Genomic DNA, 22,035 nt, shown 5'->3' with positions numbered 1-22,035 from the left:
CCAACAGCCTCATCACACTGCTTCTGGCTATGCATACATCTGATATGTGTGTGGGGAATGGAATGACAGAAAAATCAGAATATAAAATCAGTGTCCAATGGATCCCAAATAAATGAAGAATGTTGAAATTCCTTACAACCTCCTATATGCTTCCACTGGGTCCTTAAGTAACTAGTAGTAAAGGCAAGACTGATCTGAGACTAAGAAGACACATCTGAGTTAGGAATGGAGTCTGAATAGAGCAAAAATTCCCTTTAAGAATGTGTGCTAATAAACCTCAGAAAATGTGAGATAAATTAGAACAAAGGGGTAAAGGGCTCTAAGAAGGCTCCTTTGCTTAAATTTTTGACAGATCTTATACTTTGTTTCCAATATTCAGTCACTCAAAAATCACGCTGCAAAATGGCAATAAAGAAAAAAAAAAATAACCCAAACACTGTGCAAATCCCTAGAAGGAGAATTACCTCTTGTCTGGTATAGGATTTCCCTTTTCCAGCCCATTCAGCAAATAATAGAAAATCAAAGATAGTAAGCTACTGCTTTGCTCTCCATCCTACACTTCCCATTGAAAGGAGCTTTTCTGCTTGTTAATGGCTTCCAGAGATGTCAGAATTGGTTTATAACATTTTTCCTGCAGGACTGGAGTCAGGTTAAAAATATGTATGCGTACAGATTTTCTTTATTTATCTCAAGAAGTTATTAATGAATCTACAAATGTCACAAACTCTTATTCCCTTTCATTTAGGACCTTGCCTCCATCTCCTCTGAAAATTAGTGGGATGACAGAGAATAATTGCTGTATATAGTTCTAAATTGAGTATGCTGGATTTATGAGCAACCACTAAGATTTAAACAGCTCTTTACTTATTCTCTGATATTTAATCACTGAGCTTCTGCTACTTGGATCTTTATTATTAAGGGATCACATCCTATTTTCAATTTAAAAAAATAATTTTGAAAAAAAAAAAAAATAGATCCATCAGTCAGAAGCTAACAGGAAATCACAACATCTTAGGGAACACGATTTCAGAAGGAGAAGACCTATCATCCAAATAGTAACACCAGGAAACCTGGAAACCCGGAAACCTGTGAGGGATCTCTTGCCTTGCATGGAGTATTTTGTATTATAGCATTTAAAAGATGAGTAATGCACAGATTTTGTTGGTGCTCTGGGCAGCACATTTGCACACAAAGGGCAGTTGAGAATAAGCCATGCATGCAAGACTATGTATGCACATGAGTTGTCATCAGAAGAAGCAGAAACTCTATCACCAGATTAAAGACCCATGCCAGATCCAAAACAGAAAAGTATATTATTAATGACTGAAGCAGCTGTACTGGTCCTTCTCTTTGTACATCTTAAATAAGAAAATTTATCTCACTTTTTATCAAATTTGCTTTTTGAAAGCAACTTAAAACATAAAAAATCACCTTTGATGGCTGCTAAATATCCTCTCAGCTCTCTCTGGAGCCTGGAACCCTCTGCCTGGAAAAGAAAACAAACAGACAAGAAAGACAACTAGTAAGTAAAAAAAGACATAGTTATGTTATTGCAAACAAGTTTCAATTACATTTTACATTATGCCAGACTTACCAAAAAAGAGCAATTCCACGAGCTTCCTGATGAATAGTGTTACATGATGTAAACATGTAAGATGAACTAATAGGCCACAAAATGTACTCTCTATGCTAAAATTTCTGGTTTTGTTTTATCAGTTACTTGGATGGAGAAGAAATCCAGTCAAAGAACAACAGATATATTTTACAGCTACAGTCTAGTTCAAGTCAACCTGGCTAATGTCCTCAGAAGGACAAAGAAGTATAGCCAAGAACACTGTCCTCCCTTTTGAAACCAATCAAAATGAGGCCACACTAGACTTACAGAAAGTCCATGCCCTTACATACATGGCTTATTATTTTTTGAACAGTATTCCAAATGTCATAATGCTTTGCAAGCATATAGTTCTTAAAAAACCCAGTAGTATTAGTAATTACATTTAGTTTGGCTACAGCAGTTTGCTGTGAAGTCTCAACTGTTTCTTTGGCAAATGCAAAAAAGGCTTTTACTTTATCTTATACCAATAGTCTTTTAAAAACCCAAGACTAAAGAGGAGAAAGCAGACTGCTTTACTTTATCTCTGACTGTATCACAATTTGGACTTCACAACTCGTAGGATTTACAGTAAAATCTGTACTAAACTATAGCACATAACTTCATTGCCACAAAGCTGCTCTCCAGGACACTCTCAATAGCCTGAAGTTTTGGAAACCCTCTGTGTTTATTACCTACCAATATCCTTAAAAGAGCTCATTGAAGTGCTTGGAATCTATAAGCACATCATCCACAGTCACATTTTCTCACATACAGCTACGCCATATGGAATCAGCTGCAAAATATGAGTGATGGTTTGGGAATTTTTCTCATGTTTTTTATGTGAGAGTTAGACCTCAAAAGCATGTGTGTGTGAATACATCAGGAGGCAGAATCTCAACTGGTATGAACTGTTGTAACTGTACTGAAGCCAAATCTGATGACAGTAAAGGACTTACCATTAGTGCCAGCAATGGTCAGGGCATTCAGAGGCAGAGAATCATAAAAAACTCAGATTGAAAGGGATCATCTTGGTCTTTCTCAAAAAATATTCACTTGCACAGACTGCACACACATTGCAACACACAGCTTATATGTGCCAAACTCACTTGCCCGTCCCTGTTTACAGGGAATTGAAGGCCTTTATATCTGAGAATCAAATGTCCCTAGCTTCCAATGTACCAGAAGAAGTGAGCACATGATTTACAGCCTTGGAAATACTAGATCAGAAAAAGGCACTTATGGATTTTACAAAATGAAGGTGGCTTTCACACTAATTTTAAAGTTTTTAGCAAAACTTTTTGAACCTAAATTCATTAATCAGTTAAATTCCGAACACAGGAAAAGACCCATCAGGATGATGTTAGAGAAGATGTAGAGTGATGGTAAAAGCAAGGAGTGCCTAGCCCACTCATCTGCCTTTGGTTTAGGACTACTTTTGGTGCTCTAAGGAAAGGCAAACCCTTCCCTTGCTTCAGGGCTGGAGTTGCACATCAAGGAAGGGGTCAGACAGGTACCGGTTGCAGTAATCAGGGAATTAAACTTCAGATTTAATGGTTTACAACACAACAAAGAGTAAGTTTTAAGAGCAGTGGTATCTTGATATTGTGTCCCTCATGAAAATATACAGACATACATCTTCATATCGGTTAGTAAAAAGTACCATCCAAACAAGCAGCAGCACATTTTGTTGCCCTATGTAACACTGTCCTAACGCACTGCAGAGGCAATCTTTTCTCTGCTTCTTTCCATGCCAGAGACAGAAGTCGAACAACGCTGAGAGGGAGGAAAGGAGATAACTGAGTTTCTCACTGGAAGCTCTGAAGATGCGTATCTGTAAGCACACAACAGAAGGAAGAGGGAAGCTCTCCTTTCCTACACGTCGTTCTCCTTCTGGGAAGATACCTTGTGTTTTGAAGTCATGCAAAGGTACAGAAATTATCTTTCTAATTTGTATGTTCTCTAGCATGAATGCTTTTATAGCCTCTTAGCTTGTGAAGAGAATGGGAAGTAGGTTCAGATTCTTCATCGTGGTTCACCTGAACATGTACACTGATGGTAACAATTTCTTAGTTATTAAAGATTTCTGATGCTTTGGAACAAGTAAACAGCAGCTAGAACATTCTGAACTCTGTTATCAGCCTCTAATTCTGTTATCTGCCTTTAATTCCACTAAAAGCCCTGCACTTACTCATACACATGACATTGTGTCACTAAGAGTTATTCTATAGTAAGCTAGTTAGTTTACAACAAATGGCATGCAATGGCCACAGATTACTCAAATACTGTTTATAACTGGACTGCAGTAGCATTCTACTCCTGCTGTCCTAAATTACTGTGAGATCTTTTGGGCTTCGTTAGTGTTAGGAGTCATCAGCAACCACTGCTTAGGAGAATGTTGAAGAAGAAGTCAAGAAGCAGTAAAACATGATGCAAATATTGTTCAATAAGTGCTGCTGCAAATTCTGGCAATTCATTCAAAAGAACAGTTTTGAACATGGGTCTCCATAAGCCTATCTTATTAATAAGTCACAAAGCTGTTCAAATATACAGGCTAGACAGAGCCACATGAAATTTCCTTCATCAGCAAATATTGTATGACACGTGACATTGAAGCACCCACAGGCAAGGGCCAGCTTTCATTGAATTTGAAAGCAAACCTCTCAATTGCAGTGGTAACAAAATTATACCTTCCTATTAAAAAAAAAAACAAACAACCAATAAACAAATATAAGTTTGCATAAGAAATCCTCGGCCCTGAGAATCCTGCAAAATGTGTTTCTGTTCTACACATTCTGCAACAGTAAGCTCCCTGTTAGTAAAGGTCATGTACTTTTATCACCTAACAGAATAATTATTGATCACAGAATGAAAATACTGCATTGATGGCTTTGCATCCCTTGCAAACCATCATATACAGATCATAAAAAACACTGATTTTAAGACTGTGCATATGCAATGCAATTTCTAAGTTTCCTACATATTCAATTTTCCCCCTTATGATACAATCTTTCTCCTTGTTTTTGGTCTATCAGATGAAGGCATGTGGTGGCTCTGAAACCACAGCCTGAAATTTCTTCATTAAAGCCATCACTTTCATTAATGGAGATGAAGCATTGTGAAGGAGAATGAAAAATAGATGTCATTCTGCAGATGTTGTATTCCTCTGAAATGAGATTTCCCAAGACAGCACTGTAGCTTCACTTATTATTTTAAAATTTGTTTTATTTGTTTTACATGATGAAGCAAAATGAGTCAGCGTATCATAATATGCAAGAAAAGTCCAGGGAGGTATCTTGATAGTGTACATAATAGCAAATTTCTCATGTTTGAGAACAGCAGACATTTCTCACCAGATGCCAGCAACATAAATCAAGAGTTCCTAGCTCACCTGGTCAAATTCAATATGCAGATTCCCAAAAGTCTGTCAAGCAATCCAGGAAGTCTTTATAAATGAGTGGTGGGGTGTGCTGACCACCCAAAGACATCTCTTACTAGAAAAATCAGCAGAGCTCTCTCCAGGCAACAATTTCTTATTTTCAACATTATAGCACAGAGTCAGATGCTCTTTTCTACTGTCTGCTCTTACTCTGTGGTCAGTACTATGTAGCTGGTAGAGACATGGGTACCCAGTGAGATAAGGAGGCTCAGCATTTCAGAAGCATCTGTTGTCTGCAGTCACAGCCCTTACAGACTTTTACAGAAGCATTAAGCATTTTCAGCAACACTGATTTCTCAGAATATATATTTTTGGTGTTATTTTATTAAAGAACAGTATTTAGGTATGTCTTAGTACTGGAATTAAGACATTTATAGCACAGTCACCATAGGTTGAAAGAGTTAAAAGACCTGTTAAAACTTTGAAATACTAACACCATTAAAACAAGGTTTGTGTCTTTACTAGCTTATGCATCAGAAAAATTGTTTCCACTCAGAAATTAATGGCCATGTTGTCTGCACATAAGCTGGAATCAGACAACCTATTGGGAGGCTCATTCATTCACAGCTTTCCAGGCAGAACAGAAGGGTATGATTTTTCCATCATGTCACGTACAGGATGTAAACACAATACATCTTTAATGGAAAGGTCAAAACAGTGTGTGCTTGATACCAAAATCAAATAAATCCCTACACTTTAGCTGAAAGCTGATGCTGAGGCTGAAGCACTAACTTGTCCCATAGAAATGCAGAACAGGTAATTATTAATGCAGCTCAGAGTCTAGTACTGGAATTTCAGCACTAACACACCAGGGAAACTGTTCATATGGAAGCATTATCTGTATCACCTGTCAGAAACCCTCTAGTGTAATGTGCAGTTATTAGCTGCAATGTACAGCATGGCTGTCACTCTGTCTGCAAATAGATATGTAGTATACACTTGATGGGCCCTATAAGGAAAAGTATAAATGCAAAGGTCTGTGTAATTAAGTGAAGCTTGACAATAAAAGAGACAACTCAGATGCTTCCATAATTCAGTATGAAATAGAACTGCGTACCACTGTACCCAATTTAATTGTTTTTCTCCCCTCTATAGTTCCTAGAACTGTCTTCCAAATTTAACCTTTTTTTTTTTCTCTCAAGTAAATATATTTCTTCTTTTCTCTTTCTACCAGCTGAGAAAGAACTGGCATTTGAACTGCTGGTCTAGTGCATTGAAAATGGAGTTTTTTTGGTATACCAGGACAGCATCAAATTTGTGGTCACCCACCACAAAGGTTCAAGATAAGAATTTAATCATTCTAGTAATGAAGTGACAACATGAATCGAAGGAAACTGCATCAAATCAATCAAGCTCCTCAAAGAGCTTGGACTAATCCAAAAAGTATCAACTTTGCAGATAAACGTCAACATCCCCTGCCTCACAACAGCAGTGGTACCCAACAGACCAAGTAAGAAAGCTTACTACCTGCTGCAATGCTCTAACTACCATTTTAATTTTGACTCCTGCTGCTAAAACCAATTCTCACTGCTTCAGATGAAGACAGAGCAGAGAATTCCTGGTGCCCTCCCTAAACAAATGCCCAAACCTTTTGCTTTCTATTTCCAGTGCCTCACAACTAAGCATCTCCTTTCCCGAGCTAGGATTCTGTCTTCATATCTATTACATCACCCTACAATCATACTCACGTTCCCTAATTAGAGCTCAAACTAATGTTTTCAATGGATATTTCAGGCATTAGGGTCAGCAGGTGTAGTCTACAAGAATATGGGTAAAAGTATTGTATTCATACAGACTTTCTGTTTACAGATTTTCTATACATACGCATATTTTCTGAAAACAGCACTTTCAGCATAGATCGCAGCCTACAGAAGCATATTAATAACTGTATTTACAAATGACATATATATAAGCTATGTATTAACAGGTCTAGTAGAAAACTGTTCAGAACCAGTTGACTGGATCGTGCTCTGTTGGTGCACTGAATTACAGAGCTCAGCTGTGTCAACTTTCTCCAGGGCCAGTTATTTCAAAGGGTTCCATCTACCAGTCTGCTTCAAAAATACTCAGAAAGAACTTGATCATTCAACCTCACATCCTGGGAGAAAACAATTGTCACATTTACCACAGCTGCAGAGGCATAATTGATTAAATCCAAGGGGCAATCGGAAGCAGCCCAGCGTGACTGCAGTTTAGACTTTAGATTTGGAGCAATCAATAGGCAGAATTTAAGAAGCATAACATCAGATCAGCCACTCTGTCCTTTCAAGTGAAGAATTACTTGGAAGAGATCTGGGCTGCTCCTGCAGAGATAATTTGGTAGCATAGAACAGAGTGTTTCACCTTCCTGAGAATCCTGTCTGACTGGAAATTAGTGAGGTTGAGATTTAACTGCATGCTATCTCTCTTTTTGTTCTGGGAAAAATACCCTTTCATTTGTAAGATAATTATTAAACATTATTAAACTATTAAATGCATTTCAGAATGAAATAGTAATCAGTGTAGAACATCCTCCCACAGACCCAGAATAATCTGCACATTGTTTTGATGGTATTTGGCTTTGTGGTCATCTAGTATCTGAAGTGGACCTTAGGATGGCCCCTGAAAAGAAGTCAGTCAGATGAAGTCCCTCAAAATACAGTTTGCAAATACTTCTAGGCCTACAGAAATAAAAGCTCCTTTCCACTAGTCCAGATGGAGTTTTCACGTGTCCAGTTTATTTTGGGGCATCAGGGACATCATTTGGCATCAATTCTGTTTAGCAATGGAGCCTTCCAGGGAGAGAGGTGAATTGATCCACCTTAAGTTGTAGATAAGCGATTATTAAAAATCCCCTACAGTTTAGTGTGGGACTCCACAGACAACTAACAAAACCTGCATATGAGCTAAGGGAAAACAGACTCTTCCAGTGAGAGTAATTTTAAAACTTGCACTTTTCATTTATTGCCCAGATTAATTTTTCTAAAGCCTATGCACAAGATCAGTAAAACGAGGGGTTTGAATGAGGGGTAGACATGAAGTGCATAAGATGATTAATAGATATATGGGATGCATATAGCTTCCAAAAGAAAGAAGGGTTTGCAGAACAGGTTGAATTTCTTGTGAAATGTTTTCATCGTGCTGTTCATTCAACCCCAGATCAAGACACCTGTGACTGCCTACACATGAGTTGAGTGCCTCTCCTCCTCTTAGAGCTAATACAGATCTCTTTGCTGCAGTCTATGGAGTCAGAAGGACAATTAAATCCTAAAGTCAAGACCACTCACTCAGCACAGCTGCCTAGTGTCTTTTGGGACACCTTGCAACACATCCACAAACACAACTGATCCTAAAGGAGACTCTTAGCTTTGTGGGATGGTGTTGAGGAGCCAGGGAGGGACCTCACAGATGGCAGTGGGTGCTGACATTTAGAGAACTGACTCACACTCCTTATGGCAACCACGAAGAGGGCTATGTCAGGAGCCACAAGTGACAGGAGGGTTCACTAATGTACCTCCAACCAAGAAGGGGATGAGTCAGATCCAGATGCTGCCCAGGAGATCCAGCTGGCAGCAGCAGGAGACACAGCTGGGATGTATGTCCACAGTCCTTGTGGGAAGCAGGACTGGGGACTGCATTTCTACAATATGGCTCAGGGGTATGAGCTAAAATAGGACTTCTGGGCCCAAGTGAAGGGCTGTGTGTCCTGAGTGGGACTGATCAGGGCCATTAAGGCTATGGTTGCCCCCAGAAACATGATGGGTTGCTATCTTGACCATTCTGATGACACTGCCTGGTTCAACACAAATGAAGTCAAATACAGATACTTACATTCAAGTATTGCAATCTGAGAATGGGTGAGCCTCCAGTGACAGAGTTCAGCTACCAAAACATGTCCCTGGAGATGCCAAGATGTGCTTGAGAGGATCGCAGAGGCACGTCTGGTGCCTGTGTGTAGGCCATGAATGTCATCTTTGCTGTCTTAGGTCATTAATGAATTATCAAAAGTTAGTGATATGTCTGACATGAAAAGAATACTTCAGCATCTGTTAACTGCCCCACCAAAGAGCTTTAAGTCAATGTCATGCCATAGCTATTAGGCAGCTAAGCACGCTTTCATGAAATGAAGGACACAGCATTGGAATTGTTACCAATTCCACCCACAGAGCAGCTCCTACTGTGAGGTGCACATTAAGTAAAGCAGGCTACACTTCTGCTCAAACAAAAAAAACTCTTCATTTTCACCAAATTCCATAAACCACTAAAAGCAGCACTCGACATTTTGCTTTATTCTGACAATATTTCATGGGCAGATGCCTTTTTTTATAGCAGCAACTGGTGTATCTCTGTGTGTACATATACAATATATAATGTTAATAGTTTAAACACTAAAACATTTTAAACTGTAGTCTATAAAATAAAAGAAATCTCATAACTATGTAGGGAAAAATGATGAGAGTAAATATTCACAGATACGAAAGAGAATATTGATGCTTTACAAGTGCTGAGTCATTAAAATATAGCAGGAAATAAGAAAATTCCTACTGAACTTCCTGACAAAAAAAAAAAGTGTAAGATGCAGTTGCTTGAATGATGATATCTATAGTTATACATAGAGAGAAATTTTGGACTTGATGATATTTTCACAGAGTAGAGAATTTTGCAGGAACTGTCTTTTTTTTTTTTTTCTCCCTGAACTTCAAGGTCAGTTAAGGGGCTGAGAACATCCACAATTAGCTGTGGAGAAAAAAACACAGAAGTCTCAAGTAAATTCTTGCAATATACTGAAAATCTGTGCCACACAAGTTGATATAAGGCCCACGAGTTTTGTTTTAAAGTGACAATTTCCTGTTCACAAGTTAAGTGGAAGGTGAATCGCGGTTTTACTCACTGCTAAAAATCAAATCTTGTTGGTGTTTTTTTTTTTAGTTGCAGTAGCTTACTGCTTCTGACAGGAAAATCTGGAGGCTCTCTAGAGCCACTGTTCTCTCCAGACATGGGATGACTCAGTTTCTCCATGGTGATTCATCTGGTAATTCAGCTCTGAGTTTCACGCCGAAAGGGGGCCTCTTATCCAGCTGTACTCAAATAGAGGTGGGAATGGACCACAGGGCAGCTTAAATGATGCTATCCTAAATAAAGTTATATTGATCTTCTGGATGTACCCTTATATTGAGCATCCTGCTGAGTATGGTAAACACTTATCATCCAACCTGCTCTTCAGGCAAGGAATTGCTTATTAAGATCTCAGTTTTTGCATTATCTGTTTCCTGGATAATAAGTGCTTTGCTCTTTTTCTGTCCTTTCCCTGAGCTAAACTGGGAGTCCTTATTTATTATCCTTGGAGAGTATCAAAACAGGATAATTCTACCCATAAAACCAGTTGACCTCCCAAGTGACATCAGGTCAATGAGGTGGAGAAATAAGACAAATAGACCATTTTAAAACCTTTCAATTTACCCACAGCCCACATGTCACTAGCTGTGACAGCCTTCCTCAAAACCAAATGTAAGAAAGTGATATAGCCAGGAAATTGAGCCAAATCACTGTTAAATGAGATTGCAAGAAATGAAGTTAAGCCCGAACTTTCTCTCAAGCTGCCTCTGTCACAGGAAGGACTACTATAACAAGCAACCATCATAGAGAAAAATAATCCTGGAGGGAACTGGAAAAGATGGTGCAGTCTCTAGTAGGAGGTGGTTCTGCTTGGAAGCCCACACCAACTATTCTGTGGATCTCAACACAATGATCCATCACCCCATCTGCCTTTTAACTCTTTAACACTTTGAGTATGATTTTTCTTTTTCTAAGGGCTCTAGAATTGCAGAGGTAACCTTGAAAGCAGGACTGAATGTAAAGCAAGAAGAGATGGCTGCTTGAACCCACAGAAGACAGCAGTTCTGCAAAGTGCTGATCACTAGGAGTGATAATTCAGGTGCACAATGTAATCCTTTGAATCTTTGCATTGGAAATCAAAGCATAGGTAGAACTATGAAAACTTAAGCAATTTATTTGGTGTACCTGGTAGAAACAGTGTTCTTACAGCATTTTTCCCCCTTTGTATTGGAGGAATTGAGCAAAACAGGATTATTTGAGAGCAAGACAAGCAGAACACAGCAGCATGCATGATTTGGTTAATAAATGTACACATAATCTTTCATTTGTTATGCTGCTGAATCTAACCTTTACTGCATGTTTCACTCAAATGAGTCGTAGTATTTCCTTCAGCACTCATTCCTTGCCCATTTCCTCCCGTGGCCCAAAGTCATATCTGCATTCAAATTTAACATCAATTCAGTTCCTGTGGAGTCCTTGACTGCTTATTACTGTCTCTCAGTACATCAAAGAAGGAAGAAATAAAAATGAAGAAATGCTAAGTTCCTCCTTAGCCCTTGGCAAGAGTTTCAGCTGAAAAACAACATTACAGAAAATTCTTGGTAGAGAACAGAAGAAACACACACTTGAAACATAATTATGCTGATAACGATTTTTTTTCTCTTTCATCTCTTCTTTTTTAATTGACTCATAAGCTGCATCTAAAAATACATCCCACAGAATTCTATTTTTTTCATGGGGATACTCCAGCTGCTCCTCTCCTATCCAATAAGAGCCTTACAGATGCACCTTATTTCTAGTAACAGAGTTACTAGCTGTGCAAACATCTGTGTTATTGAAAACAGTGATAAGCTACAAGATAAGAAAAATCAGAAAGAAAGAAAGAAATCCTCTATTGACATCTCAGCAGATTTGGAAAAGAAGAAAGTGAAGAAAAGGGAAAATATGACATCTCTACAGGGCTTCAAAGCTTCTGAATGCTTTTTCAGCCTTATTAAATCCCAGTATCTACCGGACCTTGGCAAAACTGAGGAAAGAATGACTCTCCTCAGAGAAACAGCTTCTTTTCCTTCCCATTATCATCATTTCAGAGAAAGAAAGAGCTACATAGCCCAGTTACTCCTAGAGCCTCCCCGTCTTTCTAGAGATTGGAAAATAACTGTAAGTCACTGTAAGATGCAGAAGACTTAATCAGAGTCTGAGCAGTGAGATTTCAGGATTTGTGTTTATATAAAAAGGACAGAAAGGCATGTGGAAAATAGGACTGAGTCAGTGTAGGTATTGCAAACACTAATAGGAACCAACTTTTATGTCATGTAATTTTTGTGGGAGTAGTTCTCTCGCCCTTCAATGGCTTTTACATGTGAGCTCTGAAAGATAGCTCTTGAAAGCTATTGATACCTCTGTATATACTTGCTTAGCAAGATTATTCTCTTGGTGACATTAACACCTTGGAACTAAAAACCCCATCCAAAAAAAGTGAGGAATAATTGAAGTTAGACTTCAGGACTGCATTGGGAGCAAATTATCAACTATTCAGGGAAACTCAATTAGTATGTATGCATTTACAACATTAAGAGCAATCTTGCTGCCCTGTAGTGCATCATCAACACTGCCACCACAGCTCTCATCATCCCTGCAGTAGTGGGGAGTATGACAACACACAGCAGTCTAAAACTGTTCAGCTATTCGCTTAATATAAAACCAGTTTTACTACATACCACTGATTAAAATAATCCACAACACGAAACCAAGGAAACAAATCACTTCCTTTGTCAGAAGCTGTATCAAGTTGAGGTTGGGTTCCGTTCTAAATTACACTGTTGAAAACATGCTGACACTCCAATGATCCCGACGGCGTGATGGGATTATGAATTATTAGAATACGCCTATTTAATATGAATGTATTACATGTTTGTATGCACAAAATTTCAAATTTCAAAACAAAATCTTACACTCATACGATTGAAAGCATTTTCTTTCACCTGTTATCCTTCACCATCTTCTTCAAAATCAGCACGTTAAAATACACTGCATCCTTCTTAACAGAAACCAAAGAAGCAACTGACCTCTTGCCGTTTGAAGTTTTGAACGTATTCTTCAAACTGTTCATCCTTTGTTTCATCTGCTTTTCCTAGTTTTTGAAGTACCTATGTTGGGAAAGACAAAAACAGGTCAATATTAGTGTCCCAAAACAGAAATGCTGTTACATTCAACACTTTTGTTCTTTCTGTGAGGCTGAAATGGCGTTTCGTTTTGTTGAAGTGCTACATGCACCACTGTTTACAAAGTTCACCTGGGAGACCACAGTCAAAAATCAAAAACGGTGACTACAGACAAAGCAAAATATTTTGTGTGCACGAGCAGAAATATACTTCGTGAGGGCAGGTATGTGTTAATGTTGGAAATGTCCAAATAATTTTTGTCAGGACGGTAAAAAAAAGTATTATCCAATTCTAATGCAGAAACAACATTTAATTCCCACATTAATATACTTCAAAGTATGGAGTTTCTTGGAGGAGGGTATGTGTTGTTTTTGTTTCTTTCCTTTTCCTTTATTATTTTGTATAATAAACCTACTTTTCCTTCAGCAAAAAATCCCAGGGTCTCAAAGCAAGGAAGAATTAGACAAATTTGCTGGCACTGCAAGTTCTCTTCCCCTCCAGTTAGACTAAAAAATCAAGTCATATTTTTCAGCTGTTTATGGCTCATTATGTCCAGTGGTATTAGTGCTGTCCTTAGCTGCAGGATTTTCAGCATTAAATGAGAATAAAGAATTGCAAGGCATGTTTAAAACTTCTTTGTTTTATATTTACCATCCTCATTTATTCAGGTTATTATTTGACTGTCATCTGTTAAATAATAAATATATTGCAGTATGTCAGCAACAAAGGTTATTCATGTGATAGCAATCTCAAAAATAAATTGAACTGCTAAACTTTGTATTGTGTTAAACTACAAAAAATATGTTATTAAATCACACCATTGCAAAGCCATTTTAACACTGAGGATTTGCATATAAAAGAAAATAGATTTTACTCTTGTAAAAAAAACCAAACAACATCCAAGCTTCATAGAACACTGCTAGAGGAATAAACCATCTCAGAGAGTGATATTGAGTTTGCTCTCCCACGACAAAGCAACCAACTTTTCTATTTTCACAGAAAAAGCAAGCAAACAAACAAACAAACCAAAACAAACAACAAAAATCAACATAAAAAATCCACACTAGCTGATACCATGAATAAACACATAAACAGCCCCAGTCCTGGCATACTTTGTCTCATTTCATTTGAATTGAAACTCCAGTCTGCCTGGAGCCATCAAAGCCAGAATGCACAAAGGTGCAGAGAGCATTGCTACAATGGAAACCAGAGCTGAAGATGATCAAACAACTGATGCAATGTGACCTGTGCACCTGGCATGTGGGAAGTTTTGATGTATTTACAGCAGAAAGAAAGAATGACATCATAAAAAGAAAAAAAACAAAGACTTTTTTTGACCATAGTCATGTTTTCGACCATAGTCATGTTTTAAGTTTTCATTCCCATGGCTCATTTGGGCATTTTGGTTTGCTTTTAAGTCCCCAAGATCTCATGTGTGCTCATCACCAATCTTTTTATAAAACATTAACAAGTATAACAGACGGCTTTACAGAGGAATCATTTAATTTAACATTTCAGATAATCACAGGAGTACCCATAGCTCGCTGTCACCAATGAGTCCAACACCATGCCCCCAGCTGCGGCGTGGCTTTGATCTGCACCAAATGGCTCCCTGAAAATTGCATGTTTTCTTACAAAGTGCTGGCTGCCAGGTAAACCCCCTCACTGAACCCAGACGTTCAAGCTGTGCACGCAGGAACAAGTAGCAGGCACATTAATTAGAGTCAGAGAGATTCATAACATATGTAACAAACCAGGGCAAAAAAACTTGTCGTGATAAATTCTTTTATCTTTCCCAAAATATTCACAGCACACATTTATGTCTCTAAATGGATTCTCAGGTCCAATAGCACAAGGCTTAGAGGAAACAACCGACCTCTTACAGAATTTCTACGTTGTTTTAATCTCATCTCCGACTTTTAAATTCTTCCTATTTTCAGCTATAGCTGAACTGGGAGAGGTGATGCTAGAAGCTGGCTTCTGCAAACAAGCAGAAGAACCAAACCTGTTGCTGAGAATCTCATGGCCCAGAAGGGCTAGAATGAGACATGGAGTCAGAGAGTCCAGGGATGATAGCTAATGCACTTTTTTTATTAGCATGCCCACACAGAGAAATAATGTTTAGGACTAGGTTTCAGAATATCCATCAATGAACAGCCTATATTATTGAAGAATTTTACAGATTGTATGGAAAAAAATAAAAGTTGAAGAAGCAGACATGAACTGGAGATGTTCAAGAAACACTGAGATGTTGTACCGAGGGACATGGGTTAGTGGGAAATGTTGGTGACAGGTGGGTGGTTGGACTGGATGATCTTAGAGGTCTTTTCCAATCTTGGTGGTTCTATGATTCTATGAATCTCATGAAACATTCTACAGTCAACTATTCTACGGTTTTCTGAAGAATGCATAAAATATTTGGTAAACTTTACCCTATCTAAAAAGAAATTAGGCAAAAATGTTCCATGTATTTCATTTAATTAGCAGAACTTGAAACAGTTGCTCTATTTTTTTCCTGGTTTAAATGCAATTTCCAAATGTGATACTATACGGTCCACATAATGCACTGAATTATGCTAAGGATCTAGAATGTATTAGTATTGGTATTGAGAATGAAGGTAAAAACTAAATTTGGTCTGATGGCAAACCTTGATTCTGTTGAATGAATACATGTACTGATTAATGGTCTGGTAATACAGTATTGAGATAGATAAATGATAGATTCAAAACACACACAAAATTTGTGTAAGTACATCAATCATATCTGATATCATTTATTAATATTTTCATCTGCATATCTCCATGTGAGGATGTTGCATCTTCAGTTACCATTTTGGAAAACATGAGATTCAACAGTTCCCCTTTTAGGTCATTTAAGCACCTCCATTACCAAAATTAATACATTTCAGAACTATGAAGATCTGAACTGCTAGAAAGAAAGCATCAATAATTGGCTGATTTGAATTAAAGAGATGAGTTGTGTAAGGACCGTGAAGTAAATATTGCTAAATGTCTCCAACATGTCAAAGAAAGGAAATGAATATAATAAAAAACTTACAAATAGGGTTGAGTACACTTGATTATATTGAAAAGTCATATTGTGTGGCAAGGATGACAGTGTTATAATAGCTGCTGAGAAAGTCATCCTGAAGGACTTATCCATCCTTCTTTACAGAAGTTTCCCAAACTATGGTACTTCAGAGAGAGGGGCAGGGAGGGAAATAGTGATTTTCAGATCTGAACCTGAACAGCTAATAAGGAGCTGTGATATTCTTAAAGAACAAGCAACATGTTCCAAACCACTTAAGGCATAAAGACAGGTTTGCTCAGATAGGAATACCCAGGATAGGTCTTTATCAGAAATTCACAGGCCTTCTAAGCTTGAAAACATTAAGATAATCTAACTTGCCATAAGTACTATTAAGTAAGGATATCACAGAACAGCCCCAGTATGAATACCAAGTAATTGTTCAATATAAAAACCAAAATTTTGAAGGAAGTGTCTAATGAGTCACATGATAAGAACACTTGTCTGAAGTGGAATAAAAAAAGAAATGCAAAAGTTTGAAGTAAACGTGACCATATTTCAACTTACTCAACAACAAACAGAGAATTATAGAATGGCTTATGTTGGAAGGGAACTTAAAGACTGTCCAGTTTCCAATACCTGCCATAGGCAGGGACACCTCCCACCAGATCATGCTGCCCAGGACCCCATCTATGCTGGTCTTGAACATCTCTAGCAATGAGGCATCCATAGCTTCTATGGGCAGCCAGTTCTAGTGCCTCACTGTGCTCATAGTGAAGAATTTCTTCCTAATATCTGAGTTAAATCTTCTCTCTTTCAGTTTAAACCCAATGCCCCTTGCCCTATTTCTACCCTCTTTGATAAAGAATCTTTCCTTTAGGCCCCTTTGGGTACTAGCAGGCCACAACGAGCTCTCCCCTGAGCCTTTTCTTCTCCATACAGAACAATCCTCACCCTTCTTTGATCACTCTCTTTCCTTCCTCCGTTACCTGCAGTCTGGATCATTATCGTTACTTACTGTAAGAAATGATGACACTTAGTTCAGGTTTTCAGGTCAATGCTAGCTGATCTGTAGTTATCACTCTATTTGTCCATGCACGCTTGCAGTATTTATGATGCAGAGAATTCCTGATCATTCAACATTCTGCAGTCAATTCTCATTGCTATGCAATGTATGTTGTATCTCTATATTGTATCTCTATATAAATATATTCCCAGTCTCCCGTTCAGGGCTTATCTTATACTGGGTATAATAACCCTTATTTACCCACCAGCTCCAGTTGAATTTTACTGCTGAAGTCTGGACGTGGTGGATCACATACTAGAAGATAAGCCTCAAAGCAAACTGCAATTTGGGAAAATATATTTAGTGGAGGAATGCAACTTCACCGCTGCTGTCCTAATAGATGACAATTTCTGCTGCGTGGAGACAAAAAGAAAAGACATATACTGAACATGATTAATACATGAGATATGGCCTAAGAGATGGAAGTGGAACCTAGTCCTCACCAGGATGCAAGAGCACAAGAAGTGCTGTACAGGTCAGACTAAGTACCTGTATGACCTACCAACCTCTCTCCGGCCTTCCCAGGAGAAGATACTTAGGGAGGATACAAAGCATTTGTGCAGTGGCAATTCTGAGCATCCTTGTAGAACCTAGCAAACTGTTCCAATGATATCCTGGTGTGGTGTCTTCAGGTTTTAAATCCCTGCTGGATTTTTCCTGATGACAGTCCTGCCCTTGTTAAAGTCAGGTTAGGTATTTGCTGTTTGCACGAATATTCACTTTCTCAAAGCTGTTTTGCTAATTTTATCTCAGATTTTGTTTGCTGGTGCTTTGAGTGATGTAAAATACTACGATATATAGAAGTAATTATGTAACAAATGGGAAGAGTCCTAAATAATAACCAGACAAGCATAAAATACTATGATAAGATACATTCTCTTAAATGAAATTGAAAGAGGGAAGTGTGATCTTTCTACACAGCCTAAATGACAAACGTGAACATTATGCTATGAGAGATGATTATAACAATTTTTCTGCAAGTTCCAGAATCTAACTGTACATCATTGACCAGATGATGTTAAAAAGCTCTAGGGAGGGCTGCAAAATAAACATTATAATTCTTTTCACAGTAACACCACAGACAGACTTCTACATCAGCCCTGGGTCATTATGTTTAAAGCCAGAAAGTGCCTTACAGAGAGCAAAGACCTGCACATTGCAGTGCAGCACAATGCTAGACCATTTCTCACTGCTCTTTCCTTCTTGCACTCAGAAAACTGGACTGTAACTAGGCACCTTTGCAACATTTAACATGATAGGTGGCTATTGCTCTGCCTCAGTGGATTCTGTGAGGTTGAGCAGTACAGCTTTGCTGGTGAGTAGGAATTTAAGGAGACTTAACGACAAACTTTGGAGTTCTGGAGGCTTATTTTGCTGCTGAGAAAAGAAGAAATGTTAAGAGCAGTGGCAAAGTGTTGCTAAGGACTTTTTCCTGCTTGCCTCTGGGGACTTGCATGGAGTTTAATGCTATAAGACCTTCCCACCTGGAAAGGTGGGTCATCACTTTCCACATCTGTTCTGAAAGGTATGCATACCTATTAAAAGTGAAAGCCTAGCACAGCTTCAAAGACCTGCAGTGTACTTCAAAAGTTAAACTCTGGTGAGGCAAGCCATGGAACTAGTTTTCCCCAGTGTGCTCCATGCAACCAGCCTGTATAACAGAGAAGGGCATCCAGGTAGAGAACCTAGGAAGGGGCATGGTTGATGACCTTCATGGGAGGCAGTTTAAAGAGAAAAACAAAATGGAAAGAAAGGTTAAAAATGACATGGGGAGAAAAAAAAGCGAGAAACTAAATGAAGAATTAAAAGGAAAGCATTACATTAAAAGTAACCTAAAACAAAAAAACAAATGTTGAGAAGCTGTGAGTTTGGTATTTCATTTAGTGCTCACTTTACCACTGAGGGACCAAAGTACAGTAACAGCAAGTAACTTCTTCACCAACTTCAGAGAAAGTTAGTTAGAGCAGGGTACCAAATTCAGACTAGCATCTTAACTTCTGGGCATTCCTCCTGTGGAAAGGAGTTTCTTACTACAGAAATTTGCTGTGTTTAGACCTATACAGAATAAAAAAAGGAAGAGAGAACAAAAAGACAATATGTTTGCCCTTCTCTAGCTATTGATGTTTGTATTTCTTGAAAAGATTGATCCCTTCTTTGGTTGAACGGGAGCTAAATTTACCTGTCTGCACAATTAGCAATAATATCCTTGGCTGAATTTCCACATCCTTTACTGAATCCCAAATAAATAAAAGTACTGCTCTGCTGAATTAATAAAAAATCCTGTCAGTTGCTATTACTTCTGCCTAAACTTACTTGTCCTAGCTGAAAGTACTTGGTCCAATATTTCAGACTTGTAGGTCCTATTTGTACATCCAACTCATCACATTTTATTTCCCTCTTCCTTACCAGCTCCTTCTCTTCCCTATTCCCTTATCCTCTACACTTTCTATTGAGCAGATATTTTCCTTTAGTGCACACACTACAATAAGTACTAACAAGAGACTTCCCACTCTGACAACTATTCACATCAGTTTATGTTATAACTTCATTTTGTCAGTCCTCTATTCACTTTTTCCCCCTTTTGGACTGCAAACTTTTCAAAGCAGAGTATCTGATACTTTCCTTTCACTGTATTGAAGACAAAGCAGTTACTTATCTTGATTTGCTTGAAAATCCTACCCAAAAACACATGATTTTACAACTTATCTTCTAATTTAAATTTACCCAGTGACCAGCTAGTTATTTCACTATTTACTTGAAAATCCTGGTCCTCAGAAACTGTAAAAGAAAAGTTAAAGCAGCCATTCAACACCTCTTTTCATCGTATTTTCAAAGCACAAGAAGTAGCACCAAACCAATTGTGGAAGAATTACTATTCACAACAATGTAATGATCCAAATATGTTAAAAAAAGGAGTTGATTTTTTTTTTTTCCCCCAAAAACTAATTTTTGAGCTCCTGGAAATAGAACATTGAAATCAACTACAGTGACATTGAGTGAAAAATTATTTAATCTGGAAAAAGCTGCAATACGATTATAAAAACTGTCTTCTGTACAACAGTGCTACTGAAGCTCACCCTTGCACATGGAAATTTATTTACCCTACTGCAGCCCTCAGCAGCAGCATTCTGTTATCTCTAAATTAAGCTTTTCCTGGGTCAAGAAGAAAGATTTCAAAGATAAAATTGCAATTTATCTGTGGTTAGCTTAGTTCTGCTTTCATATTTATGCATTTAAATTCTACCTTGAAAAAGACAACTTTGTTCTTTACAGACTCGGAACTGTTGTTCTGGATTCACTGTAGCAAGGATTCAATGATGTTTCATCTGTCTGTCTGATGGCAGTCAAATAAAAAATAATCAAGCAAAAAGCTTTTCAGTAACAAAGCCAAAATAGAGGTCACATTCAATATAACAGACCTTGAATTTAAAAATGCACAGGCATTCTTCCCCTGTCTAGTTCAACAGGATATATATATAGCAGATCCCTATTTTATTCTTTTTAGCTCTGATGGTGTGCTTTCAGTGAGGCAAAGAATTCATAAAGAAACTTGCCTTTCACTTTAAGTAATGATGCTTTTCAGGTTATTTCCCATTCTATTTGCATTGCAGTACCTGATTTTCTGTACTTATTTCCAAGATTCAGGGACAACAATTTCTACTGGTTTTGATTAAACTTGCCAAACAGAACCAATTTATAACAAGAGAAATGGATAAAAAGTTAGTATTAAAATATAATGTCTCCACAGCAGGTAGATTAAGTCAGTAAATTCCATTCAGTAACTTTATAGGCATCTCTAGGTTAATTATAATTAAAAAAAAAAAAAAGGCAAATAAAGGTCAATTTACAAAAGAATGCAACTTCTAAAATCTGAACAAAGGGCCAGAGAAAAAAATTCAAAAATTAATAAATTTTCTGCAAAGGGAAAGGAAAAAAATATATATTTAAAAGAGATACTTCAATTTGACATAATGTGCTTTTCTATCCGCTGCCTGTGAGATCAGGAGAAATGGCTCCATTTCCTACTCTGCAGTAAGACTGCAATCCACATTCCTAGGCCTCGAATGACAAAAACATCCCTAACCACAGCAATGATGGCAGAAGCAAATTCCTCACATGGGTAATAATGGAGCTCACACATTTCTCATTGTGCAGCCTCAGCTAGTTAACAGGTGAACTTACTTTCCTTTCACATATGCAAGGCTAGTAATGTTTTTGTGTCTTAACCATTTGGCTGCTAAATTAATCCATATGCTGAACGCAGCAATACAGCTGCCTAATCTTGACTGCCTCCTCCAGTCTGAGCTGTGACATTTCCACAGGTATTCTTACTCCTTGATAAATAAGTTGTCTGAGGCTAAACAGAATGCTACCATTTGGTCCAGCACCGAGGTGCAGTTATTGTCTACCCAGAGGCTCCTTGATGCCCAGTCAAGACAGGATTTCCTTGTTGAAGGCTCAGGGCAATCTTCATTACAGAATAAAACCCTTTGGAAGCAAAATCAAGAGTTTTCACTGTGGTTTGGTGGCTTGCCAACAGAATATCTCACCACCTGTTAGACAGTTTCGTGTCATGCCACACGTAGCAATGAAGAACATGGAGAACATTTCACCTCATGCTTTGCAAAACATTTGCCAGGTTGATGTTCATCTGTGGAGGAATTTACTGTTTCTTCAGGAAGCATGAATATATTGCAAGCTAAATGCCAGTGAAGTGCCTGAGATGGCAGCATTTGCTAATGAGTTACTTTTCATCCATGTGCCAAAGCTTTCTCCTCTACCCTCATCCAAAGGAAGAGGAACTGACCTGACACTTCCAAGTGAATTTACTCCCCTGTAGGTGGAATGATAATTAGGTCTCCATTTCCAATAATTGAGAAAATTACATCCCAGATATATGAAAAATTAGGTAGATCCCATATACTTATTCAA

At 38.0% G+C, this 22,035-nt stretch overlaps 1 protein-coding gene across 2 annotated transcripts in view; it reads right to left on the bottom strand.

Moving 5' to 3' along the window:
• Window positions 1-22,035, bottom strand: part of LOC116232797 (amphiphysin) — a 103,521-nt gene that overhangs the window by 48,688 nt on the left and 32,798 nt on the right. For both annotated transcript variants that reach the window (XM_031599407.2, XM_031599409.2), the window contains exons 2-3: window positions 12,914-12,994; window positions 1,432-1,486 (exon numbers count right to left, since the gene is read on the bottom strand). In XM_031599407.2, the coding sequence (XP_031455267.1) occupies window positions 1,432-1,486; window positions 12,914-12,994 (136 nt within the window). The remainder of the gene's footprint in view (window positions 1-1,431; window positions 1,487-12,913; window positions 12,995-22,035) is intronic.

The sequence above is a fragment of the Phasianus colchicus genome, chromosome 6 (assembly GCF_987193195.1).
Source record: "Phasianus colchicus chromosome 6, bPhaCol1.hap1.1, whole genome shotgun sequence".
Taxonomy (NCBI): Eukaryota; Metazoa; Chordata; class Aves; order Galliformes; family Phasianidae; genus Phasianus; species Phasianus colchicus.
Note: the sequence above shows the minus strand (reverse complement) of the source record. Positions and strands in the feature narration are given on the sequence as shown.